Source organism: Anopheles funestus, chromosome 2RL (genome assembly GCF_943734845.2).
Source record: "Anopheles funestus chromosome 2RL, idAnoFuneDA-416_04, whole genome shotgun sequence".
NCBI lineage: Eukaryota > Metazoa > Arthropoda > Insecta > Diptera > Culicidae > Anopheles > Anopheles funestus.
The window spans coordinates 44,402,035-44,429,994 of record NC_064598.1 but is presented as its reverse complement, the minus strand read 5'-3'; the positions used below and the strand labels follow the sequence as shown (position 1 = coordinate 44,429,994).

General features: G+C 39.5%; 1 protein-coding gene across 1 annotated transcript in view; it reads left to right on the top strand.

Moving 5' to 3' along the window:
• Positions 1-230: 230 nt before the first annotated feature.
• Positions 231-27,960, top strand: part of LOC125760461 (pyrokinin-1 receptor-like) — a 37,916-nt gene continuing 10,186 nt past the window's right edge. Inside the window, exons 1-2 of the mRNA XM_049420621.1 lie at positions 231-1,663; positions 26,511-27,095. Of these exons, the coding sequence (XP_049276578.1) occupies positions 26,684-27,095 (412 nt within the window). The 5' untranslated portion in view covers positions 231-1,663; positions 26,511-26,683. The remainder of the gene's footprint in view (positions 1,664-26,510; positions 27,096-27,960) is intronic.

The following is a 27,960-nucleotide window of genomic DNA, read 5'->3' as shown; positions in this document are numbered from 1 at the left end:
AATCTAGACTAACTTGAATGCAAAACAATACAAACATCAAATTTGAATCTAAGTTAGTAATTGACATTAAAGTAAATCTTGAATTAAAAAAAAACTTGTATACTGGTAAGTGCGATTAGTGTGGTATACTATTCTAGTATTTTGTTGTACAAGCTTACAACTTACAGAATATTTATGTAATTAAATAAGTGCATAACAAAAAACATTAAAATATTCTGCCTTGTTGTGTTTCCCCAACGAGTGATATAAATGTCCATTCTATCCCACACAGCGAACCCACTATCCGATTTTACATGTTGCACGACTAACTTCACGTGTATCGTCACTCTATCGCCGTTGCGTTTGCAAACTGTTTCAAACAAACCGTCGTCGAGAACGGAACGTGCGTGTGCAGCTCGTGCTCTCGTGTTGCTGAAGATCTCGTCTTTGCCGAACATCTTCAACCGATATAAAAAAAGGATTAGGTGTAGAGTGTTTATTCCTGCGTTTCCCGTTTCCCCCTGACGTGCAAAGTGTTTCCGTTTCATTGCTGGCATTTGTTGCCACGTGATTTATGCAGCTCTCCAGCACGCTGTTCATATATAGCAGTACCATTTACTGTTTCCCGGTCTTACTCTATCCGATGGAGTCGCCTGGTGCTGATGGTAATGCGTGAAAAGTGTGTCTAGTGTGTACGGTGGATGGTTGTGCTCCCTTCTCAATTTCAAAACCATCACACGTTTTTTGTCTGGCAAATTGTTCCATTCATCTTGCAAATGCACGACACTACACCAGTTCATTGATCGTGGACGTGAAACGGTACGATAGGCGAGAATTTATCACTGACTGCGAACCATCGTTCCATACGTGGTGGCCACTCGTGTTTCACACTAGCCTACGTTGTCTCAGCAAATTGAGCAGTGATTGAGTGCTGTCGTTACTACCACCGTGATATCTAGCACTGTTTCCATTCAAAAGCATCGTGTTTGTGTGTTGTGAGTGCAAAACAAAAAAGTTTCTTAAATTATTACCAGCGTCTGGTGCGAGCCAATGTTTGATGCACTAGTCTCCGGTGACCATTAATTACTTACCAGCGCGCAAAGTTTTCGTACTACCGCAGATACCGAAGGTATGGTGAAACAAATGGGTGGAAATTGAGTGGAAAATTATTCCTCACTTTGTCCGAGGCTGATTTGAGGTTGCAGAAACGGAAAAAAGGAAAAGAAAATCATTCCCAAGCAATCTGTACTGATGGAATATTGAATGCGTTTTGTCGTTCCACTTTTTACGCTGCTGTCTGCTTCACCGCCGAATGATAAAGTGGCGTCCAGAAACCGGCATGTGAGACATGTCAAGTGGAAAATATTGCATCCATATGAGCGAGAATACATTTTTCTGTAGGTGAAGATTGTGAATCCGTTTGTGATGTGGCGCGGCGCAAACTTTTGCTGTTGATGCTGTGTAACGAGATTGTCTTACTTCTCGGGTGATTTAGAAGATATATCAAATTAATGTGAAATTCTTGAAAAAAAAATGCTAAAACCTTAGCGATCTGTGGGTGTGTGCCGTACATTCAAATGTTACAAAATCGGAAGGGTGTCTTCGTACCAGTAAACACGTTGTGTATAGATAAAGACATACAGAAACATTTTTCGTCGTAGATCATCTTTTACGTGCATGCGTGGTAAGTATCATTAGAAGCAAGAATTACTTCCTTTTACCACAAACAATTCAAAGAATCTATTAACCATTGATTGACAAGCGAAACTCAAATCCTACGAAAGTAGCAGAACTTGCATTAAACCGCACTCATTAGAGTGCGAACCCACCCACAAATCCACTTGCTCTGACAGCCAGAAGCACATTGAGGCGAACGGTAGGTTGATAAAAAAAAAGAACCTTCCCCATTGCGAACGTGGCTATATAATGCCGATGATAATCACTTGACGGCCCACACGTCTCTCGGCATCGGTACGAAATATTAACCACACCTAAGCAATTTGTTTGGTAAAAGTCTTTAACGTGTCTGCTTTATAGAGTGCCGGTAATGGTTGTTGGCAAAGAGCTAAGGGAGAATTTCTACGAAAACTTTCCCGAATTGTTGAACCAAATTGATCTCACAAAAGCACCGAGGTTAAATGAGTTTTGTCTTTACCACGCACGCCACAAACACCAAGGCTTAATGATTACGATCCCTAGAAGTGGATGTTTATGCTGATTATGTTAATATCCGCTTGTCCCTTGAACATAATGTGTAGACAGGGTGCAAACCCTGCAAGAATCTTTTGCAAGACGTAATATATATTTTTTTGTTTAGCATAATTGTGAAGTTTGTACGATTTCAGGTCAATTACTTTGTTTTGGGATAACTTTTTTTTTGTTTAGTACTGATATGATACCGAGGAATGGCTATATTTAACTCGCAAAATATTACCATCCACACCATCCATCACAAGTTTCATTACATTGTCTTGCCATAATGGTAAGATAAAAGGATGCGAAAGTTTCCATCGTTACTAATTGAAACAAGCACCAGCAGAATCCCGCATTCAAACGAACCGTGCATCGTCTTATCATTTCCATAATGTCAGAAAAGTGCAGTTCATCTTCAGCAGTTTTTTTTTTCTTGAGGAAGGTCGAACAAAAAGTAAAACTACCTTGCCATGCTCCCAGACGTAGCTAGCTTGGCACGCGCCCAATGACAAGCATTCTACGTCTAAGTGCATAATTTACTTGAACGATTACGGTAGGTGTTCGGTGCCTAACTAAGTGAAACGAATTTTAGCCTTTCGCTGGAATACAAGTTAACACTAAAGCCAGCAGTTTCAACGCTGCTATAATTTACGCCCCACATTTATGGTTTCTGCGAAATCCATGTCCCTTTACAGCGATACGGTCCAGTGCAGTAGAATGGTGCATTTAATGTTGTTGGCCCTGGTCTACCATGCAGCTGTATCGTTTTGCATTGCAAGCGATGGGCTTTTTGGTGCAGCTACTTTAATGTTGCTTAAGCATTACATTGCAATACTAAGAGACAAATTAACTTTAGTTGGAAGAATTTTCTGTAACAGATCCTTTTTTGTTTAATTTTATACATTTTATGAGTCTACTTTAATGTCACATTGCAATAATGAGCGATAAATTAACTTTAGATCAAACAATGTCCATGACAAACAATGAGCTTTATATGAGAGTTTGCTTTCGGTTTTTACAAAGCCATAAATAGTCAAACGTAGCATCTGAAAGGCTTATTTTCATGCTACGTTGACATTGAAATTATAATCCCCATTCACATTTATGAATTATTTGTAGGTAGCCTTAGAATGGTATTTATATAGGCCAACTGTTTTTTTGTCCAGAAAGTTCAGAAATTTCATTTAAAATATCAATCCCGACAATGCAACAATACAATCTATGTATAAGCTTTGATCACGATGGTTTTGGGATTATGCAACCTTAGAATCATTTTCGCGTAATAATGCTCCTAACAACTGGAACTACCGGACCAGTCATTTTGATTGAAGCGCTTCATTTGTATCACAATAATTTTTGGGCTTAAACAAACCTAACGTAGTTGAAACATGAGTTTTTCATATAAATATTATATAATACGATCTCCAATAAACAATAACATATATGTATGTATATAACATAACAACTTTTTGAAGTTGGCTAAAAATTAACCACGAACGAGAAACATTTAAAACGCTTGGTAGTTCTAGTGTTAATGAATTATGTGTATGTCCAATTGTGAAAAATGTTAAGAGTTGATGGAAAATTATAGTTCTTTTTATATTTAGCATACTCCTTACAAGATACTAATTATAGCAGAAATATTTTAATAGGTTCTTTAAACAATATTGCGAAAAGAACACAAAAGAATAATAAACAACAGGTCAACAGCCGGTAAACAAAGTTAAATGTTAGGTGATAGTGAATAGATAAATTCTCAGAGAGTTTCGTTATCGCCAAGGAGGATAGGATAATACTATTCTCGACTCAGAGACTTCGGAGACCATCTTCTATAAATCAATCCAGATTCTGGCATACGATGAGGACATTGACATCATTGGTTTATGGCTTTGCTATGTGCCTTTGACGCTTATCGAAGGATTCGATCGAATCGATCGATCGAAGGATCGAAGGACTGGCGGCGAAAATCTTGAGGTTGTAGATTATCGCGACAAGAACCAAATCGATACTCTCAACACCCACTCACAAAACATATCGCGTCGATCGAATCTGAGATTATTTAGCACCTAAGTAGTTCCGGGACATGGACTTTGTAAAAAAGCTGACGACACCCTCTTAGGTTCGTGGGAAAGGAGGATGCTCAGAAAGATTTTTGATCCCTCACTATCGTAAAGCGAATTTGGCCCGTCAGGCTCCGGTGGGCTCCTTAAGTCATTCGGATGCCACCGGATGACCGTAAAATCTGTAAAGTCCTTAGACAGAAACGCATAGACAGAAAAGGCGTAGTAAGCTGAATTTGAGATGAAGTGATGAAGTTCATGCGTCCACCAGAAAGGATAACTGATTAGAGGCTTTGATGACTCCTACTTGCAGGAGGCCAAGATCACGAAACGGTGGCGAAAAACACAAGCCCACACCATGGTTTAAAATCATTTAAATCAAAAATCGTTGTGACCAACTTTTCGTACCCATAAATGCGCAGAAGCAACGCTAAAATAAATTGCCAAAAATAGTAGTCTAGATAAGCGCGATCGGTGATCGATTTGCTTGTGATTTGTATGAAATCGCGATTGTTCAAATATTGCTTAAGCTGTTAATGGTGCGATAATGCTCTAGCGATACAAATTGTTATTGTACTTAGTTGCGCCAGCCTGTTGGATGCTTTTTTGTGATGGCACCATAACCATTAATACACTTTTTCCTACCAAATCTGTCGTTTTCAAGGTTCGAGGTTCAAGATCCTATGCCGACCGGATTTTTACTCTATTCCGCTGCAAAAGCTATAACAGTTAACGCTCTACATTGTTCCTTCTCTCACACTATCGTTTCATCATCGACAATTGTTGGGTGTGTGTGTGCATTTGCGAAAGAAGATAAAGTAACCCGCTAGGATAACCATAAATTCTTGGTATCATCCCAAATAACGATGTCACGCGTTACGCATTACGACGCTTCCATGCGCACCGTTCGTCCACATTATCCATTTTGCAACTCACCTCCCATGAACGATGCAAAAGCAGTGTGCGGCTCGTGCCGCATATTTCCTCTGGCTGTATTCCATCGATTCCCATTCCACAGGTGGCATTCCAGAGATTTTTTTTTGTCAAATCGATGTTATTCGTTCTGCTATTCCTGTCCTGCTGCGCAATGGCATTTTGACATTCCCGATATCGGGCGACATTTTTACAACACCTTGTGATGCTGCCTCAACACATACATATATCGTTCGTCGTTAGTATAGTTCTTTAAAGGAACCCTCCGAAAAAAAACACACACAATCGTCCTGTACAACACGGCCGTAGCATCAATTCACGGTACATTAGCAAATTGAACGAAACTAGACACCATCGACGGATCTTTGCTTGGACATTATTGTTTCCAGCACGATGACTATGAGCTTCCCGGAATTGTTGGTTACCTTTGTTGTGATGTTTTATTCAGTTTGATTGGTTTGTACTCGCTTTGTACGTACTGTAAATCTGTATAAAATAAACATTTTGCTCCTGGGCATTTTAGAGTGATTAAAAACAAAAATGGCAGACAAATTTCTATTTGAGCGTAAGTTTTTTTTAAATATAATTTCATCTTTAAGGATAAACTCATGCAACTTTTGACGATAAAGATTACACTTTCATGTAACTGTATAATGAATAATAGAATTAAATTATTGCCTCTAGAACGTTTCAGCGGCTTTTCGGGGGTAGCAAAACCTATTAGAAAATCCATACTTATCATCTCATCGCCGATTTGTACTGACAGTGGCTAATTAATCCTGCAACAGATCAACTAATTTTGCATACCATCTCTTAGATCTTGCCTTGCTCGTTTTCCGTAGTGTCTGTAGCTTTGCTATTGACACGCTGAAAAGATGATTATAATACAATCTCTTCTGTCCGTGCCAAATGTCGTACCCGGTTCATTCCCGTACACTTGTACAAAATCTATTCAAAGCTTGGCTTTCTTCGGCGTCAAGCGCACCCCATCTTAGGACGCGCACCCCGAGATACTGAGCTATTGGATTAATTATCTTCCATAACCTCCAGCACGTTTCATCGGCCACCGATAGAAAGTGTGTTCGCTCGAGCGTACCACCAACAAGCGCAGAAAGTTGATAAAGCGATATTGATGAACTATCATCATTAATTCAGCGAATTCAGGCGCAAACTCGCGCGCGAAAGGGGCGTAAAAACATCATTTCCGTACAACGCACCAGGCGCCTCCATCAGTTTGATCCGCGGTCTCACACGGTTTCGTAGCACGGGCCAGATAATTCTCTGTCTGAATTTATTTCCGCTTGAGATTTACAGGATCAGGATGATAAACCTTCGCAACGACTGCATCGGAAACTGTGTGTGTGCAAATAATGCCGCCTCAATAACAAAACCCACAATTGGTATTGGATTTTCACACCCGAACTTTTTGACCCGAACCGTTGAAATCAAAGCTCGGCGGTTGTATTATTGCTTAAGATTTGCGTTGAACTGTTAAAGTAAGCAATGTAATCAAAAGGAAGAAAAAACAGATTTACTATCCCTTTTTCGAGGGTACGGCGATGCTATGGGTTATGGGATTAAGCAACCAACAAGGGTAAAGGTTGATCAGAAATGTTATCCTGTTTTTAATGAGATTTTTTTATATTTGTTTCCCTTTCGGTTTTTTTGAAAAACCAAAAAAATTGGGGCTTTATGACTAAAGGAAAAAAGGAAAAAAAAACATGGTTAACAAAGTAAAAACCCATAGCCAACATTCGTTTGCATGCTAAATCTTAAGTTAGACTTGCCTTTAACAACGATTATCCCCATAGTGTAATGTTCCTTCACGTTGTCAAATTCCTTTACTTGTGTTCGCCCGATGTTTATTGTCTACTTATTTTTTCTGTGTACCATTGAATTCATCTGCTTTGTTCTTGTTTTTTTTTGTAATCTATTAAATTGAAAAGTCCTAATATCATTCTTCGGAATGTCTTGTTACTTCGATATTGCATGCAACATGTTCAACTGGGAAAAGCGACGCCAATAAAAAAAAGGAAACAACACTCAGGCAATACTTCCCGGAATTTATATTAATTTCCATTACATTTGTCAAATCCCTCAGCAGGAAGTGCACTACTACCGCCTACGGTTATTTCATTTTATCTGTCGCCCTTCGAAAAGTCTTCCAATAAAATGGCCGCGATGCTGTGGTGCAATTGATTCCACACTGTTCATTAAAGGAAAACGACTTCAGACAGGGCTCAAGAGGAACATTTGGTATTTTTCCTGGCAATTAGATGGCAGGAAACCAACCCCCCCATGGGTGGTACATTGGGGATGAAACGAATCGGCTTGTCAATCAAATTTGGTTGTTTTGTTAGAAAAAAATACCCCCCGAAATTCCTTCCGGTTGCAGCAAACAAAGGACTTAATTATTAGTGCTTGCCGTTCGCGTTTCGTTGGTTTATGATGCTTTATTTATCTGTCGGATTCATTCGTCACCATTTTCACGAGCTTAAAGCCATACGCACGTACAGGACATAAATTAATAAGTGTCAATCAGGAAGCATGTTCGTGCTTTCTTTCCCGTCTTATCACAAACGCACCCCCACCATTACGGATGTATGCATGCAATCGATAGTATAACTTTCGTTAACGGCAAACATTTTGTCACATTGGTTTCAGGGTCGCCAAAAAACCATCGCCGTGCCACATGAGGCGTATATGATCAAAGACAACACAACGAACCGAATGAATTTGTCACAGCGTGTGATAGTGGGCTGGTAAAGTGTTTATTACCATTTTATGATCCGCTCGCTGATCTAATCAAAAGGGGCTGACTTTAGTATTTGCTTAGCCGTTCCCCGGACAGCAAATTGTTTAATTTTCCAACGCAAATAAAACTGTGTACTGTGTAACTGCACTTTTGACAGATTCATTGCCGCTTAAACAAATCCGGCGAACTCTGCGGAACCGATGGGTCGCATGATATTATTTGCCCATTTTCTTATGAATTTATTCATGAGCATGAGAGTGCCAAGAGTGAGCGAGTTATGAATTGTCGGAAAAGCTTTCCGGAACGTAGGACGTGGAAAGAAACAGTGCTGTGCTTATTTTGTTTTGTCCCCCTCAATTTTTAGGACAGTCGTAGTGTTGTATTTTCATTTGCGAAACGCCAGCTTCATCTTGCTTCCGATGGAAAGATAAACAAAACAAAATCAACATAATGTAGCATCCATTTTGTTAGTCAAATGTTCTTTGCTCTAGACAATCGAAACAGTGTTTTTTTTCTTTGGGTAATAATGTTTGCTTTCAATAGATCTCTCCAATAAAAATAAGAATAAATAGCTAGCTAGCTGTTCATTTGATCGTACTATGAAAACTTCCTGAATATTTCTCTCTTTTGAGATTTTAAAGTAATTTTACACAAACAAAGAATAATACCCCTTTTTTATTTTTTACCCCTTGGCGTTAAAACTAAACCACGCTATAATAAAACGGAAACAAGCATTGCAGGGTTTATCAGTTCATTTTTGAAGGTTAACAGAATTTTTCTATTCGGAAAAGGTTTTTTATATTATTCGTGTATAACGGCCTGGCCGTAGTGAAGTAAAGCAGGGATGAGCAACCTTTTTGAACTTCGGGCCACATTCAAAATCAAAAACTGGTTGGCGGGTCACATTGCAGGATGCATTGATATAATAATAAATGTAGTAAAGCTGCTTTTATCCGGAATGTTTCGGACTAGACGCATTGTTGTATTTTTGAAAAATTAATTCGGATTAAAAACTTTATTTTTTATTATTTTTGCGTGTTGTATTAACTGGGTAATTTACACTTTTAATTCCTAATAACATTTAATATAAACTTTGCTATTGGCTTGAAACTTAGAAGCTAGATTCGCGGTCCGCATAAAACCACCTCGAGGGCCGCATGCACCCCGCGGGCCCCAGGTTGCTCGTGCCTGGTGTAAAGGGTTATTTTTACAATAAAAATTTACTGTAGGAAGTGAACTGCTTATGGGGGACGGTCCGGATGGGATATGGTACCCGTTCCTGTCGTGTGGAACTGGCGCCGTATATCACATACGCCATCGGGGATTGGATGGAACCCTGGAAAATGGATGATTTATTATATGCTACATGGTTTACCCCGCAAACCTAGCTTTGCCTCTCAAAATATATTTTGTAAAGAATGTTTTCCAGTAGACATTTTTTATGTTTAGTCTTCACATGACAAACATTTTCTTAACAACTCTTGATCAGTTACAACTAATGAATTATCTTTGAGAATCATTAGTTGTTTCTCAATTTGAACAAATCTCTTGATAGCTGATGCATCCCACCTGGTTCTAGTTTAAATTTCAGCGCGTGACAATTGATTCCCAATTACAGGATGCAAGAATTAAGTTCCTTTTCTCCTTTAGCGCCACTAAAGCTTAAAGAGTTTGTACACAGGCGCGGCCCTGTGGTGTATTTGATAAACGGCGCCGGTCCACACGACAGTCCCCCTGTAGCAAGGACTGACTATACGGTTACACAATAAAAAAAAGTCTAGTAAGTCATAAATGGCCGGCGTGACCTTAGACGGTCCTTAAAGCCAACAAGAGAGAGAGAGAGAGAGAGAGAGAGAGAGAGTGAGAGAGAGTTTGTACACAAACACCACGGCACGAGAATTTTATATACATCAATTTTTCCCCACCTTACCGTGCAAATAGAAATAGAGCGACATTTCTCAAAAGTAGCTCAATTTTGCCTACAAAGTAAAATTGCTCGACGAGACATTTCTACTTGTTTCATTGGGTTTATGTATACCAGAGCAAGATTTTGTTTAATGTCTCGAATGGGTTATTTTACATATTAAAATCTCACTAGGAAATTCCAGTGATGAATTGATATCAGCTTGTGTCATGTTAAAATATCTGCTCGAACCTTATGATCGTCTCTTATGTAAAACGATCATATCGATAAACCGCCAAACCTCAAAACGTTAACGAACTGGTTAACCCTGCACGAAAATACATCAAAAATAAAACTCATGCTACAAGCATGTAACAAAAGGCCCTTCGCTCACTGCACTCCGTTACATAAACATCTTTCACAGCGTGACTTCCTTACGACCAATTCCTTCGTAAACTCTGCCCGAGTGTGAACAAAACAAAACCGAAACTAATACGAAACTTGTGCAAAATGGTTTTATACTTTATGCGCACTGAGATCACTGCAAGCGATGATGCGGTTTATAGCGGTGTAGCGTAAACTTTCATCCTAAACCACGTCGGACCAAAAACTCTGACCCACCGATTCGGACGGGGATTTAAACTTTTGCCCTTTCATCGCTAGTGGTCGGCAAAGCACGTTACATTGCTATGCTACACATCGCCCTGCGAGACTGCAATCCGTGTTCTGCAACATTTGAGCCAAACTATTAAAGCTACCAACAGTAATTACGTGCACGTGTGTATGTGTGTGTGTGCGGAAAAGTGGGAAGGCTTGTAAGGTCAAATGAGTAAATTGTTGGAGAATGGAAAAAGGAAAAGACAGTCAATTTGATACATTTCGGCGAAAGCATTACAGCGCACAGCCAAGTTACGCTTCAATGCAGCAGCTCGTGCTTACTAATCCATCATACAAAATGGCACCAATGTAGCGACAGTTTAATCTTTTTGCAAATCTCTTCCCAACTCGTTTTCGGAATGCAAGATAAATCTCCGACACTCGGCTGTTTTCCGTTAATGGGCACCAACTATATCCGAGTGTTACGAATACTCCCGACGAACTGCTCGAAAGCTTCTTAACGGAGCTTTACCACGAGCAAATATGTTCAAGTGAGCCATTTAAGCCTGCTATCGGACACTAAAAAACACTCACCTCGGTTTAGTGGTGGTAGTGGGCTATAAAATGAAAGCACCCAACCACCAAATCTAAATCCGTCCATTCCCCCCCATTTACAGCGTGCTGCTGAGGTACGGTGCACGGGAAACTTCATATCGCGCCATCGTACCATTTTCTACCATAAAGGTCATCACTTTCTTTTATCGAATGTCGTGCCAGGACACATTAGAATGGAATAAAAAACAAAAAAAGGAAATATATTTATATGTGTGAAGGTGCAACAAGCAGCACCTGTGTGGGGAATTGGGGGCTGTCGCACCAACAAAATGCTCAGAATTTCTCGTACGGAAATCATAATTGCTTATTTTATACAGTCTTCTGCTTAAGCTTCTTCCCGCGGCTAACAAACGAACAGCCAGATATGGCTTTCGAGTTTTTTTCTTCTCTTTAATGGAGACACTTAAGAATATTTACCAGCACAACACACCGGCCGGTTTTTCGCCGATCCCTTTCAAAGCATAAGCAGTTCCGACCCATTGAGAACCTTTCGACGCTCAATTGATTCGTAATAGGGTCGGGTGAGAAACGATCGATCTGCCCCAATGGAAATGGTAGAAAAGTGTGTTTCGGTTCGATCGTGTAGTGGTGGAGAAGAGGGGCCAATCAGAAGTACTGCATTTTCGTTTATTTCGTCCCTTTCTTTTTTTAGTGGATCACCTTTTGAGCTACAAAGCTACTGTTGTGATCGTTGCGAGTATTCGAGGACAGATGGGATAGGAAATTTGCTCGAATCGGTCTAATGCCTTACTTACATAAGTTGTGCTGGTTTTTCTCAATGTTCCAATTGTAGTCATTTTTTGTTCGTCTTCTTCGCCTCCTTCTTGCTTACATTTATTCATTTATTCGTCCCAAGGTGGAAGCAAATTCTATTCAAAGTCAGCCTCTATCATTTTAGCCAGATTCAATCAAACCAATGATTGGTAGCTTATTCCGGTCGGTCTTATACTTGGGCAGCACAGTGTCGGTACATGATTAACCTTTGTTGCAGCATCAGCTGTATTATTTCCCTCGCAGCATAATTTCCATGAACCATATTCTGAATTTCATTTCCTATCGTGAAGCAAGAATGGAGACGACTACATGTAGTTGCTGATGGCGCTCTGTTTGCTCGTAAATTTGAACGTTGAATGATTGCCTGTGTGTTTGCATTTTACATTTCTTTCATTATATTTTTACGTCATTCGTGTGTTTTCTTTGTTCTTGCGTGAGTTGAGCAAATCAAGATATAGCTTAACATAGCTGGCAGTGGGTGTGAGAAATAACAAACAAACAAAAAATCTATGAACCAAGCGCCCCTTGTCAATATGCTGAGCTATTTTGAGCTATTTTAGGAATAAAACAATTTACAATTTCTTATCCAATTTAACAATCATTCCGTTTTTTTGTGCTGCTTTCTTTTAGCACCTACTTGCACATCAGTCGAACGGAAGAAACAAAAGCGAGACTTTTATCGCAAATAATGGCCAAAATATGTTCGATGAGTGTGCCTTAATTTGATGGGAAACTTTGTTTCGTTGGTGGCGCTTTTACTTAACCGCAAGCCACACACACACACACTGGTAGCTGTTAATGAGTGGAAACAATAAAGATAACCAACTGATCCTAGCCGGCAAAACGCACAAAACAAAAGTGCCCTACGGCGTGGCGCCAACTTTATGAAACGTGTTTGTCGTGTAAGGGAACCGCTTTTTCCACCCCAAATCGGAACGGTTACTGATTGAACCACGACCTGGGAGAAACCTGACACAGGGAAGTGTGTGTAACAATAGGGAACTCGGTGTGGAGTTGAGTCCTTTTTTTTTTGAGGTAACCTTATCAGATTAAATCGATTGATGGAGCGGATTTACCGAGCGGAGATGCTTGCAGACATCAGCCATTGTTTTACTCTCTCCAGATGTCTGACATCAGATGCTCAAGGACGGCTCGATACCTTAGACACACAGATGTGGCGCAGGAAAAAATGGTGAATTGTCGCACAACCTCCTTCAATTCCAACCGATCTCGTTAGTCATCCTTTTGATGGTAGGCCCTCGTTTCAGGTGATGCCGTTGGGCAAATGATAAAACTTCTCGGCACATTCACGCACTTCGGACCAATGGTTTGCGCCATTCCGTACGGTAGCCCAACAAACAAATACCCGGAAAGAAAAATGTCTTCTCACCTAGGCAAGCTCTAATCATCTGTGAAAGTTAATTACAGCATCATCTTTTACTGTGCATTAGAGGATAGCCCCACACAGAGCGAGGCTTCCTTGTGGATGTTTTCCAAATTTTAGGATACTGCCTGGGATGGGTCCCTATAACTATAATCAGTGCTTTGTGTGGTTTGTTTCATGTTGGTTTTTGTTTTCTTCCGATTTTTCTACTTGTTTTGTTGATGAAAGTTATAATTGAATTTTCCACCTCCGGGGGCCTCCTTCGGCAACAAACGCTACCAGGATGAATAATTTTGTACGGGCACACTAACTTTTTGGTTTTGCTTTGCGGAACTATGACCGCTCGAGATCAAGCTCCCAACAGCCTCGCCCCGCCCCAAAATTCTGCCGCCGGGAAACTATCGATAGGGCGTCCAACCGAGCGTAAGACACATCTGACTTTTATTGGATCGCTTAGCTACTGCGTACGTTCATACGTGTGCATGGGTATGATTTTTCGCACCAGTTTTTCACACGGACCCATATCCCTGCGGGAAGGAACTATTAGCCGTGACGCCAATGAATTGCTTAATTAATGGTTCACCAAGTAACCGTGGATGTTCTGGATAAACCCCCACTGGTGCTGCCGGCACTGGAATCGAATCCAAACATCCAGCCGTATGGTAATTGTTGCGGTAAATTAAGGGACCCTTTGGGAAGTGGGTCCAAAAACAAAAACAAGAAGCATAAAAAAAAACTCAACAGTATGGTCGTGTGAGATTTGGCCCGATTTGTGCATCGAGCCATGCCAAGGGCAAACCGAACCCATGCTGTCATAATGGGTTCGACAAAGTTTTCCCCACCCTGTCTGTACCTGGGGGGGTGGGGGGAGAAAAGGCAAAATAAAAGTTTTTTTTCATGTTATTATAGTAAGTAAATCATTTTCTCTGTTACCGGTCAATATAGGTGGGTGCGCACGGTTCGCCTCCATTCGCTTGGGTTGGCCGTTAGTGTTGGTGGGATCATCGCGAGTTACATGATAGTGTTGTGCAGAGAAGTTGAACAACCGCGTACGGGAACCGGTTGCCAACGTATGCACTAAATAGGGTTACGGTTAATAGAGTTTCGAATTTCCTCTTCAGTAACTTCATCGTTTTTCGGGTGGAAATTAATTAGTGAGCAAAATTCCTATTTTACTCGTGATTTATTAGTACACCGTGTGTGCACAAATACACTGTCAGTTATAGGATCTTTTGTTAAGTACGATATTTTATCATCCTTTTGTTTTGCTGCAGCTGTATCTTTTTGGTTTATGTAATTTTTTCCTTAATTTGCTTCTTTTATATTAAAGAATTTACTTTCACGAAAAGTAACTTTTACAAAATTTCCTCATAATAATATCAATTTCAAATAGTGTTTATTTATTTAGCTTTAGTCGTGTTGTCAGCCACAGAAGGCTGAAGTGATGACAATTTTCACAAGGCATTTTTCCTACTTGTCCTTTGCCTTATCCCGGACATTCTCGGTTGTAGATGTCTTTTGAGATGGTTGTAGTTGTTGGTGGTGCTGTTGTTGAGTGTAGAGTGTTAGTGTCCTATTTCGTTGTGTGGTTGGGTTATTCTGTTCTATTGTTTCATTGTGATGCAATATCCATGACGGTACTATTGCTAATTTCAAACAGTTACAGGAGTATTTATCTCGTTTCTTGTTTACCTGTTTTTGACATTTTTTTATCTTGGCTTTAACGTTCTTACAGGTCACGTCGGCCATTTCTGGCTTACTAGACTTATTTTTACCACGTAGCCGGATAGTCAGTCCTTGCTAGGGGGGGACGGTCCGGATGGGATTTGAACCCGGTCCTGCCGTGTGGACCGGCGCCGTTTATCACATGCACAACCGGGTTGCCCTGTTCTGTATCTGTTTCTAAAACATAAATTATCAATCACTAGAAGGGGATTTTTTTGATAAAGTTAGAACTTTTGATTTAACTCTTGAGGCGTTACCAGTCTGGAAATTGTTTTGAAAAAATCTTTGAAGCTTAAGCTCTTCACCCAAAGTTCGTGAGATACTTCGTGCGAAAGTTACAAACTAAAGACTCAAACGCGATTATCTCGAAATCATGGTTTCAAAATTTGGCAGACATCATAGCATAAAAATTTGCAGTTTTTGCATTGTTTTCTATCGCCGAATGTTTTCTATTAATGTAACCAAACAAACGGCTCTTTGGTACACGATTTTTATGTCGCTTTTTGACTCTCAATGTTTTGCTGTATCATTATTAATTGTAAATTGTTTTGTTATTTTATTATTTTTCAACATAATAAAAATCAAAAACTAAATCAAAATAATAAAAAACAGAGGTCAGAAAATTATCCGTTTTGTTAGTTATATTATATTATAACAAAACGGATAAAGAAAAATCATCCGTTTTGTTATAACTTAAACCAATGTTTAAAAAAACAAAAAAACATCTTTAAAACAAATTCCAAAAATTCTCTCCCAGAATGTACTACTTCCTCAAACAATGTGAAAATAAAAAAGAGCAATCCAAAGGATTTGGAGGTACACAACATTACACTTAATAAAAAACAATCCCACACACTCAACTCAACTGTGTAAGCCTCTGTGCGCTTACTTTCTTTCTCGTTACAAACCACATTATCTCTGATCAGCACAAACATATTGCATTCAGAAGTTAAAATGAAACGTACCTCCAACATCGTGCCGGAAACTGGTTGCAAAAACTCCATTTGCTATCCATCCTCTAAACTTATTTTCATCCCCAACTACAGCATCATTGGCACGTGGCAGCGTATCGACGATTTCTGACTCATCCTTCGCAGAGGACGGTTATGAGCAATTATCGTCTTGCCGCGCTACAGACATTTCACCAGCTCACTTCGTATTTACTTCGCTATTGACAAACATTTGCATTACGTAAACAGGAATGCCAACGAAACCATCCGTGCCTTGTGTGCCGTGCGGATGGGTGAAACATTTTTAATCAACGACTCCAGCATGAACACAGGAACCGCGTGTCAACGATATTATCCACCCGACCGACGGATTTCCGTGCTGCCACAGTGGTGACAGTTCTGTTCACCTCGGACTTCCGGCAAACTCGGAAGAGGAAGGTTAAGAACACGTCTGGTGCAGGACTCGCTCACACAGTGAATGACGTGTTATGAATGTATTCTGAGCTTCGTATGGGCATATATGTAGCAAGTTTTCACTGTGACGAATCGATGGGAATGCGTGACGTGGTGGCAAACTTCATTTGGTTTTGGTAATGAGAAAGGGATAAGTTTTGCCCAACATCCCGTATTAATGGAAAGTTGTACGTATGCAATAGCTCAACCATTAAGCACGATTGAGTTACAATGGAATAGTTTAGCACAATGGTTTGAATAAAAGGATTGTTCAAGTTTTCTTACAATTCATTAGAAAGCACCCTAAAACAATGCATTCCAGTTGTGGAAAATTACATTTCTGAGTGAGATTCATATTTGATGAATCATCCTTACATCGACTTTACTTCAGAAATGATCTCATTGCAGCAGCATTCATTTCTATTTCCATTTGTGCGCATCATGCAATTTCTCGCCCCTGATTCCAAACCAGACCAACAAAAAAAAACACACACACACACATTCCAAAAGGCAAAATTGAATAAACCCGCATAGAATAAACGATTATCGCTCGGTAATTAATAAATGCTCACAGTGCAAAAGGAATCATAAATTTGTACCGCTTCCACTGCATGGCGCTACCGTTCCGATTTGCAAACGCCTGCATTATCATTACGATTTAAATGGAGCTTTTTTATGAACTTCTGGTGGCCGGCAAAAGGCCGATTTCTGGAAACAATTTATGGTTTTACCGTTTGGTGACCAAGGGTAATACCATGGTGAAGGAAAAATAAAAAGCGCATCGCATCAACGGTGAATCAGGCGGTGGTCAGATTTATGCCCATGAAGCTTTTGTGTGGTGGTGGTTGCCTCGATCACCAACGGAATTGTGCATTGCTAGCTGAGTTTTACATAATTGCAACAAAACTCGTTACAAAACTGTGTTTAAAATCTTTTTATCGCTTTACAGCTTTTTTATACAGGATTTCAAACATTTCAGGTGTATCCAATTAACCGAACAAAAAAGTTCTTTTTTTAACAAACAAATTAACTTTTGTGTGAAGTCGCAATCATTGAGAAAGTTTGCAAAAAAAAAACCTTCTTGCGCGATTGTGATAAACATTGATTGACAAATAAGATGGACTTTCGAAACAGCTTGAGTAAGTGAAATTGGAGCCATTTTCATGCCGTGAGCGCCATTTTGTGTGATCGCATAGTAATGGACCGACACCGACGCTGGAGAATGTAGTTTGAGTTTAAGACAATGTGCATTCTTAAGTATTTATCAATATTTCTATAAAAAAAATTACAATTCTTATTTTCAGTCGATTCGAACCTTGAGAATGCGGGTATTCCTGAGGATTACTGGATATTCCGAGATTTTTTTTTTTACTTTTTCCCAGAGATTTTTAAATTTTTCCCCAAGTTTAATGGCGAATTCCCAGTTTTTTTTATTCGTCCAGACGTTTTTTGACACAATTTAAGATGTTTTTTATTGCATCCCCAGATTGTTTTAAAGTTCTTCTGTATAGAATGTATTTTTGAAAAAACAAACAATTTTGCAGCACACAGATTGTCTCTTACAGGTATTCCCCGATATACGCTATCAATGCGGACCGGAGGCAATCGCGTATCTCGAATATTAGCGTATATCGAATTCTTGGTTTGATGATAGATTTCTTTGTATATCCCCATCTCTTTGCGGATATTCTGACTTACATTACTGAACATTTTTTCATCTTCGTCCATTGGCTCTATTTCCGATAATGTTCTTTACATATAACTGTTAAGTAGTTGTTACTGCTAGATAGAAACTCGTTACGCCAGGCTTTGAAGATTTTTTTTTGTAATTTTGCTTCTTTGTTAACGAAGTTGAATGTCAGTTTCGAAAAAATCGCGTATAACGAAATCGCGTATATCGAGTATGGCGTATATCGGGGAATACCAGTATTTTATTTATATTTAGTTATTACGGCATTTAGCCGCGTTGTCCGTATTGTAATAAGTAAGTTAGAATGCATTCAAAAATATATGTCAACAACATTTGATGTGATGTTGTTTTAAAGTTAACTAAGCACAAATGACTTTAGGGAAATAGTTTTTCATGGGTTTTGTTTAAAACACCAAAAAACGGTATTTCTCTTGAGAAGTCTTCCTATTTAAAAATCATATAATCATATAACATTGAAATCTGTGTTACTTTTGAATATTTTACTTTACATTGTTGTCTGTTTTAAACTATTTTCTCACACAACTGTCAAGGAAATATAAAAAAGGTTTTCATAAATCTGCTTATATTCCTTGTTATGATTGATTCTTGGTATTATGTTAACTTTATTTTCCAAAAAGAAAGATGCATTCAAAGCTGAAACGATCGCAAACAAGCCTACGTATATTGAAGCTACTGACGTATTTTCGTAGAAGTTGTCCGCTGAACTATTTTTATACGAAATGTTCGTTTTATGTAGGGGAAAACTTTTTTTTGCGAAATATTAAGACGAACTCAAAAATTGTTGAGTCGCGTTTAAAAACCGTCAACAAACATCAGTACGCATTGAAGAACGCATATATAAAGGAACCAGGAATCACCCTGTGAGGCGTCTTGGAAAACTTGGAAAACCATTGGAAACGGATACCCTGTAATAAAATTATTATACCTTATTCCCTCTGTTTTATTGCTAAAATTAACGAATAGAAAGGAAATATTTATTCAAACGCTTCAATCTATGTTTCGGTAAGCTAAAATTCTTCGGCATGAAATTTGGTGATGAATTACTAAGCTTGCGTTTCGTGAGAGCTACTCATTGTGCTCATCGTAATTTTTCTTCAATACAATAAAGTCTTAGATCATGTCATGTTGTAACATGGAAACATAAAGCAACGTACAATTGACCTCATTAAAACTAAAATCAATCTCTGTCCCAATTAAAACAATGCAACCACGGTTGTCTTAATCTCTTCACTTCACTCATTCACCCATCAAACAAAGACAGCTAATGTGTTCGGTCAAAAAATGGCGAAAATTAGCAAAAAGAATCATCAAACAGTAAGCAGAGGATGCATGGAACGTTAGGAAGCAGAAATCACAAACAAACGCTCAAAACCAACAGCAAGACGATAACAAACCAAAACAAGCAATTGAGAAAGTTTGCGGTGCTTTAGGTGAACGACAGCTGGGAAACCCATTCGGTGCGATCAAATACCCGAAGAGAACCAATTCTTCAACCTCTTCACTGATTGAGCTTGCATGGGTACTATCTGTACGAATAGCTACCAGCTTCATGTGATTTGCCACTGATCAATCAATTGCCTGATTATTGTTGGGAAAAATGTAATTACGGAAGATCGAATCCGTACGTACGCAATGCTCGCCACGAAGTAGAGAAACCCATCCAATTTCGAAAGGTCCATCATCTTGGATGACATTTCACTTTGGTACGGTTTCAAACTAGACACCACAACAAACTGACCTCCGCCAAAAACTAGTTCGTACACCACGTACACCCCTGGACCCCGTTATTGTGCGAACGTGTTGCGCTTTGCGGTATCTGACAGGCGAACGATCACGAAGTTCGAGGTCAACTTCAAACCGGGTTTGTTGGGTTGAATCACTCGCGTTTACCGGTTCGGTAAATAAGTTCACCCCGGGAATGCTGGGTCATGCTGGGACGTACGAAAACAATACAAAAAACCAAATTGTTTGGAAAAGGCAAAGACGTATTTATAACAAGATCTTTTCTCTTATTGGATCTTTTGTTTTCGTTATTGGATTTAAACATTTTACGGTCGTTATCATTGTTTCCTGCGTTAGAAATATTCTTATATAGTTCCCTAACTATATTAACCTCCCATATGCACTAGCAATAAACTGAACCTTCCAAAAGGGTCCGTTAGCTCAAAGGCATGACTGAAATTCATGCTACACTGTTGAACATTTCTCCCGCAACAAACAGCATTCAAATGTCAAGAGCGTCAAAACCAAATGTGGGTGTTGCTATTTGCTGTCGAGTAAAGCAACAAAAAAAAGAAAACATTATCCCAACCTCCCCCCCTCAATGAACGAGAACTGACAGCACCGTAACCTGGTAAAGTTGCGTGTATCTGGCAACGGGCAGCACATTTCATCTTCCGCCAAGATTATGGGAATAGATTTTCTTTTCTTCCGCCCGTGCAATGGTTTCGGGCCACGGCCAACATCAACTTGCCTTGCTGACAATAAGCCATCCTTCGGGGATTTAGCACCGGAAAGTGATGAATAAACATTCGCACAAAACTGTTCCAGGGATGAAGGTGGCCACCATTGAAACCGGCAAAACCCACTTGCGTTATACGTGATACTGTTTGTTCTTTGTTATGCTTATATGCTCAAGTTATTACTGACATCTTTTACTTACAGCAGGAAGTTTAGTGTTTGTGTGTTATTATTATTAAAATATTTTTACTAAATTTTAATATTAAATTCATAATATTAACATTCAAATTGTTTTTCATTAAAGCCAGATAAAATAAATAATATTTTAAAGCTATTATGAAGGAATACCCGGCACGGAATACCCTTCAAGCATATTGACACGTATTGCGGTCACACAAATTCCTTAATCCTTCGCTACTGGCAACCAACCGATAAATTATGCACCAATTGGATGAAGCTGAACGTCGAGAATGGCTTCTCGTTTGACACCGGACGGTCATTTAATGAGAGCCAGAATAGGATCGGATCATCATCGCGGTGATACTGACGTGAGGAGTCATAACGATATACTGTACTAAGTGCGAAACTTTTCAAAAGACCGTTGAAATTTGAACCTTGTATCGATTTGATATTATTAAATTATTTTTCTAATGAATTAATTAATTAACCACACTCTCTGTTTCAACAGATTCCTCAAGAATTGCTTCATTGATAAGTAAACTTAGCAGAGCTTTTAGTGTTTGCCTAATACAAACTCAAACACGAGCTTTTCGAGCTATCTCACCTGTTTAATAATGCTGATTAATCCTTACTCCAAGGCTTGAAGGTATCTTCCCCCCGTTAAATGGCCAATCTTGTTGGAACCTTAGGCCGACACCTGCACGATGAAGACCTTGGGCAACCGGTTTGTGTAAATGATATCATCTTCGCACGTGAAGCGAGGAATTCCTTGTCTTGTATTATGAATCTGAATTGAATCTGATCCACGATGAACTTTGCGAGGTTGTGCAATGCTTGATACCGATAGTCTTAATTGAATCTTAAGTTAAAAGCTCATTATCGCAACATTTGGGTTTTGTGAATTAGATAAACCGGGCTAATGCAATGTGACGCGGGCAAATTGTCAAACTTTTTCAACGGTGATCTTATCGTACCGTGCACCGGTACGCGGAAAAAATAAGTGAAACGGTTCTGTTTGTCGACTTTTCGGGCAAAGTTCAGTGTGTCAGGTACGATTCCCGCAAAGAATTCTCCAATTTGTCAAGATACGTTGGGAATTATCTTTCGCATCAGAACTCCTTTTCCCTGGTGTTACAATTTCAATCTTCTACAATTGTGTGTTATGCTAAATCTATTTTCCATGTGATTGACCCTGCTTTACCGTGCAGGTGAGAAGCCATTCAAATTGGGCCACCATATCCCGCAGGAGATGCCAAATTCCCGGTTCGTTTCCGTTAGCGAAACGAGCCCCTGACGAGGTACGTAAACCAGTTTCACTTTTGACGTTATCGTTCGATCGGGCAAAGGAGAGTTAAAAATCTCTGAGCCCTTGCCATTGTTCGGCTGAGATCATCGCTGGCTAGGGTGGCTGTGTCGGCAGTACGTTACATAAATAATTCAAGCAACAACTCAACGTTCGCTGTGTCGGGCTTTTGGTCAAAGAACGCACCGAATGACCTACAAGCCAAAACGTTCGTTCGTACGGTAGATATCTTTGTTTCAGCGCAAAGGGAAGCAAAAAGTTCGCTCTTCGCTTATGAATTCGTTACCAGTGAATATTCAAACGTGTCTCATTTAAGGCTTTCAGTCTTCGGTTTTTTGGAGTGCGCCACGTGTTAGATAAGACAAGATTACTGCTATGTTTCGGTTGATCGAAACTGTTTGTTGAATATTTAAAAATACAATCCGAAAAAAAAGAACTTCTCTCTCTCTCTCTCACTCTCTCTTTCCTCTATTTGCCATCTAATCTCTCAGCAACTAAGCTAGGCTGGACGTTAATTTATATTAACCCGCTTTCCGCTAACCTTCGAATAGTTTCTTACTAATGACACGTTCGACAGGAAACATGACAGGCACTGATGGATTATATTGCAACAGCGCAAAACCGGGATAGCAAGGAACAGCAGTAGGAACTTATCCAAACTAACCCGATACAAGCCTGTAATGACAGTGACAAATTTGTATCAATCACATTCACAGTTCCAGATCCAACTCCAACCACGATCATGCTATTTATCCCGCTCGGAAGTGACATTCTAAATGCCAGATTATTTCACCAGGAATTCTGGAATTCAGGCTAATGAAAGTGATCCCGGTTCCCGGGAAGAGTAGTAATAGTACGTTACTAATTCGCCAGTCAAGGGGAAGACACAGGATAAATCACTTAATCGTAGAAGGTTGAATAAATGTCGTTGGGTTTTTACTTCATTTTATTGCCGTTGGGCACATGGCAAAGCGAAGTAGAGGGAAGTGGTACACCGCGAAATTCTCAGCTGGTCGTCCGAAAATGTGTTCCGTAGGGAAATTCATTCATTATTTTCAATCAACAAGCAAATGGTTGTTTTAATGTAAGCTGCTTTTGTAATTAGCGAAAGTGCTTTCCCTGTTTTGTTGACTGTTGCGAACATATTAATTGAGTGGTTTAAATCTCACTGCAGTACATAATAAATAATCTTAAACAGGATTAGTTTAGCCGATAAACATCCGTCTAAAGCTGTTTGTTGCCGCTGGAAAGAGATCGGTCCATAAAAGTTTGATGTTGTCTTAAGAATGGCAAATAAATAGCTTACAAGTGGCTCAACCAATCGCATTTGAACAGCTAATTTTGATTCATTGGAAAAGATTTACGTATATCGCTTGCGAGCTGGATACGCAAGGGAAATAAATAGAAATCCATGACTTATCACTATTATCGTACCACCAATAAGTCACAAACAATAAATCTCTCACACGGTCGGATCTTTTGAAACACGGCAAAACGCTCCTGTTGTGGCGTTCGGACTCATCGCCGTTTTGACCATTTGTCCACCGACAAACTGTGTGCCATTTACCACTTGTTCTTCATCTTCAGATTTATGATTTATGCTACAGACGACATTCGACAAAACTGGACACAACCAAAGACACAGCGGTAGCGAATAAATCCCTCGACTGTAAGAATGTTATTTGGCCGTTCCTAAGAATTGGGCTCGTAAATTTATTTACACAAGTAAATCAATTTGTATTACTAACAGCTAGGAGTCACCAGTATTCACCAAACTTTGATTTATGTGAAACCATTTTGTCTCATCACCGATAGAAAAAAGTGTCCCGGATTGATAATGTTTCTTTTTAAACAAGGAAATTGATAAAACTTTCACTATTTGCAAAACTTGCCGATTGAAGCACATTCCCAAAAAACGCCAACAATGCGTACAGCTTAATACGCAATCAAACAAAAGAAAAACTATATCAAACAAATGGAAAAACCAAAAGTTAGAGCAAACTTATCAAGTGAATCATTTATGTTTTTTTTTGCTGCTGAGTACTATTGCGTCTGTCAGCCGACAAGAGCACGCTGGCGTACAAATGAAATGGAAAGGTTCAATAAATAGCAAACCGGAAGCAAAGCTCCAGTTACCTGCGTACCGAGGGTAAGAAATGAAAAACTTCTCACCTGCAAATCGATCCGGAAATTGCCAAATCCGATAGCGGGTGATGATCGGAATGACTTGGTGGTTCCGTGAACGAGTGTCGCGTCTGAAGGAACGCAATCATGAACACCGTTTGGAACGTTATGGAACGTGTTTTTTTTTCTTGCCGAAATGTTTCGACTGTTTTTGATGCTTATAAAACAAAGCTTACTAAAGACGGCACGCATTACGTCTTCGGAAAGTTTGGTTCTCTGCGTTGGGGGAAACACAATTTAACGAATTGGCAATCGAAGTCATCAGCCAACCCATTGGCAAACAGAATGTCATCTTGATGGAAAATTTAATAACATTACATTTAGTTTTTTCTTGTTGTACCATTTTGCCATTTTTGTAGATTGTTCATCTCTCTCACTCTCTCTCTCGCTCTCTTTTAGTTTGATTTCATTCCCAACACCAGCGTCCTTCTATGAATCATTGACTTTCCTTCATTTTGTTTCACTTCCAAACTACTTGCGGTAATGGAGAACCGAAACTCGTCTCACCAATTTTCACGGGAACCACGGTGAACGTAAACATTGACCACCAAGAAAAAAGGTTGAACTCAGAAGGCCCGAAACAAGAAAGATCATCGTTCGAGCATTAGATACACTTTGTCAAACGTTTGTGAAAAAAGAAATAGCAAAAGACCGCCTCCCCCCACGTCCCCTTTAAACCACTTCCAATCAGAGACTGCTGGACGATGCCTTTACGGAATCGCTTATGTTGACTGTTTCGTGTTTAGTTTCCATCGCTTAATCCATATCATGTACCGAATCCGCAAAAAACCGCAGGAAACATCAACCTTAGCTGTCTGATGGTTTTGCAGTTGCGTGGTGGTTTAGACTGTTGGTTAGATTGGCGGTAGATTATAGATTTTCGTTGTGCTTGATTGACAGGCGCGCCCCCAACGACACGCTGTCATCGTTTAAGACGTGCACAGTGCGCGTATTTGGCACATATTAGGCACAGAGAAGTGTACGCATCGTACACAAGGGTGCCGATATACTACCACGTGTTTTAGTGGTAGGCCACGTGTTTCCCAATTTGTTTCGATACGGCGTGGCGGAAGACAGAAGACAAAATTATCGTAATTTTATTTGCCAAACCAGGATGATTGCGTGATTTTGTGTTATGAATATGGTAATGAGCTCGTATGGTGAGACACATTTTTCAGTGATGACAGTAAGCGGTCTAATGATGGTTTTTTTTATTCGTTTCTAAACTTGTTCAAAGATCGATCGATGAAATCATGAAGACAGTAATAAAAAAAAAATTTTTGATGGATCATTTATCATTGATTGTTATCATATTTCAGTACTTTCAATGTGAACAACGTGTAGCACTGATAAAGTTACTTAATCGTGCTTTTTGAGCTCATCATACAGTCAGCATGTTCGAAGTAATCGATTTTTTTTACCATTTTCTTGAAACTCAAGGTTTCAATAACATCTGGCGAAACGGCGAAAAACCCATAACAAAATTATAGACAATAGATAATAGTAATCAATGTTTTCAAATTGATACACAGATTCACTAATACTTGTCTTACAGTTTTACATTTATTTTTATTTATTAAAGAATTTTTTGGGGTAAAATAGTGAAAAATTTCAATCAAATCTTGCTTTTACATCTTTATACGTTTGTTATTTTGTCATCAAATCATCATGAAAGTTCAAATTTCGCTATGTCAAGGGTCAGATTTGTTGTGTTGTTTCATAATATTTTTAATTTTTTTAATTCCGATATTTTTGTGATGAAACACCAGTGAGCAGCGCAAATTCGATTTCGCAGTGCTCAGAATAAGCTGTAGAAAACGTATTTTTTAAAGAATCCAGAATATATTTTTTACTAACTCTGGAACGAGTATACCTTCAAATGGACACGATAGCCATCCAATAAATGGGAAAGTTTTTCTTATAAATAATCCCAAACATTAGCGATTTTTCGAGCTTCAATAAACAATTTAGTATGGAATTTAGTACAGAATAAATTGTCTGTATGTATAGCATATCAATACCACAATTTTGCTATTGAGAGCAGACCAATTTCTCTTTTTATTTTCCATAATATCCTATAACTTCGTTTTTATATGTTCTCATCTCTTTTGTGACTCTACAAGCTCCAGAGATATTCATCTGTCATTTGAAACATTCCTTGACTTTATACATCCGTAGCAACAGAATCAATCCTTGCTACGGATTGATTAGTGAAATTTCATTTAAGTTTTCCTATTTTCTAATTAATGTTAAATAAAATATTAAATTTTTTTAACAAGCCCTAACCCTAATTCCCCTCTTCATCAATTCAATGTTTAATACTTTTTATTTGTACGATTCTTTTTTTGCAGATTTCCATCTCAACTCGCTCGCACGCGCATTTAATCGTCCTTGTACTCGCGACACCGGTGCAGATCCTTTTGATCGCTCAACCATGGCACAGCAACGCTAAAAAACCGTACGGTCCCAACCGGTGCCACCTGATTCGATCCCTTACCCAACTCTCCCAGGGGAGTTACCAAACATGATGGAGCTTACCCAGACAGCCGGCAGCAGCCTAATCGCGGCCATCATCACCAACAGCACCGGTGAGGGATTACCGGTCGATGTGCTCAGTGGACACCGTACCTCACAGTATCAGCAGCAGCAGCAGCAGCACCAGTCGCAACATCCACACCACCACCAGCAGTACCAACCGCAGTATCTGTACGCGAACGAAAGTGTAACTGGGCACGCAGGCGAATCGCAGGGTTACGCGACGGACCCGATCTGCATCCTGCTGCCGATAACGATCTTCTACTGCTTCATCTTTGTCGCCGGCATTGTCGGCAACCTGTCCATCTGCATTGTGATAGCGAAGAATAAATCGATGCACACCGCCACCAACTACTATCTGTTTAATTTGGCCGTGTCGGATTTTTTGCTGCTACTGTTCGGTAAGTTCGGTGGCGTGTTGTCGTCAAACGCGGTAATCTGATTTACTGCTCCCCAGGAGCGTCAACCCAGCACCTGGGCACCGTTTGGGCATTTGGGGATGGAGATGCGCATCGGTTGCTAGGGATGTTTCTCATTTCATGGTCGATGCTAATGAGGTGGAATCTGTCAAGGCGCTTTTTGGATGGGCCGGCTAAAAATGCTTACAAAGCTTTGCTTACGAGCGGGATTTAACTTGGAATGTTTCGTCTTTCGGGATACACATTTCCAGAGCTCATTACACCCTGGGAAGAAGTTCTTTGCGTTTGGAGATAATTCCAATTTTGAAAGCAAAAGTAGCATGATGGTGCTAGATAAGCTGGCTGTCTAAATAAGTCTTTCGGTCTCAAATATCACCTCGGTGGGAACAACAACGATTAAAGTAAGGAAGATGGTACAAGTGTTTATGCTGGTAAAACATTGTCATACATCACTTTTATACTAAACCACATTTACACAATACACGAGTGCTATTTGTCACAAAAGGTGATAGAAATAAGGTTAGATCTTAAAACGCTCTCATCAAGCTATTTCAAGCATATTGCAAAACCCCAAATTAATAGAGCTAAATATGTTGTTTACTATTAAACAGTACATTACCCTCAGATAATTGACATTCCTTTCCGATAAATTAGTAATCACCACATTTCCCCCACCTTGCCGATTGTGGTTTCTCCTTCAGCAAGAAAACGATTACCTCCATCAGCTCGATTTAGATTGGTAAAATATCTTCCGACACTGTGCTGTGAAACATCTGCTTGACATTATTTTAAGCACCTTGAAAGTATTGCCCAAAGGCAGTCCTTCGATTTACACCCATGTCGAAAT